General features: G+C 42.7%; 1 protein-coding gene across 1 annotated transcript in view; it reads right to left on the reverse strand.

The window, feature by feature from the left end:
* LOC100856793 (neurotrophin) overlaps window positions 1–1185 on the reverse strand; it is a gene marked incomplete at its 3' end in the record, with an annotated part of 42455 nt that overhangs the window by 10518 nt on the left and 30752 nt on the right. Inside the window, 1 exon segment of the mRNA NM_001253761.1 lies at window positions 71–133. Coding sequence (NP_001240690.1) covers window positions 71–133 — 63 coding nt within the window.

Genomic DNA, 1185 nt, shown 5'->3' on the forward strand with positions numbered 1-1185 from the left:
AGAGAGAGAGAGAGAGAGAGAGAGAGAGAGAGAGGGGGTCATTTTAGAGAAGAAATTGACTGATGTCCTCACCATAATTGTCCTCTGGCTCCAGGACATCCCTGTCGGTGTCCTCCCTGTCCGCCGACACGCACGCTGTGAACACAACACACGACACAGTGAGCACACACATCCTGGGAAATACAATACGACACACACGTTGTGAACGCAACACACGAAACACACGTTGAAAACACAACACACGATACAGTGAGTACACACATCACGGTGAACACAACACATGACACGGTGAGCACATATATCCGGGGAAATACAACACACGACACAGTGAGTACACATATCTGGGAAAATACAACACGACACCAGTGGCGGTGGGTAGTGAAGGGCTTACGGGCTTGAGCCCCTCACCCCCACCCCGTCCCCTCCCCAACTCTATCCCTTAGTTAATGAAAGTTTCTTAAATAACGAAATAAGCAGTTGAAACCGTTATGATCGCACACAATGAACACACAGTTATCAGCTTGGCGACTTGCCCGTTTATCCAATCATCGCTTACAACTATAGTAACCTAACAGCCAATCAAATGTCGTTAGGGCTCAGAAAGAATAAGCCGGTTCCCACGCCCGTCTTTAATTAAACTCTTCTTGTAAAAAGGTAGAAGACTTTTAAAAAATAACACTGCACAGAGGGCTCACGCTCTCCCAGCCCTGACAATGGGGTGAAAGTTTACGACACACTTTCCCCCAGTGACACAGATACCTATGTGCCCATTGGGCCCTTGTTAGGCGCGTTCTATTTTCAGCAACAACACGACCAAATCCACCTGATAACTCATAGACGGTATGTGTTTGGAGTGCTGTGTGTTCACTTCACGACTGGTTAACTAATTTACTTTAAAATGCTAAAAAGTTAAAATATTTAAATTCGGGCAGTTATTAATTACATCAAACCACTTTTGAGGCAACTTTTTCTTCAGATAAAAACGAATCAGAGAAATTTGGAGGTGAAACGGCTTCGTCACCACCATCCAGAAAAGCTTAAATATAACTAAGAACAAAGAGATGGAAGACAAAGGTGACTCTTCTCGTTTGAATGGTTCTCAAAATATATATATATATATATATACATTGAGATAGATAGATAGATAGATAGATAGATAGATAGATAGATAGATAGATAGATAGA

This window comes from Aplysia californica, unplaced genomic scaffold, assembly GCF_000002075.1.
Source record: "Aplysia californica isolate F4 #8 unplaced genomic scaffold, AplCal3.0 scaffold00334, whole genome shotgun sequence".
NCBI classification, from domain to species: domain Eukaryota; kingdom Metazoa; phylum Mollusca; class Gastropoda; order Aplysiida; family Aplysiidae; genus Aplysia; species Aplysia californica.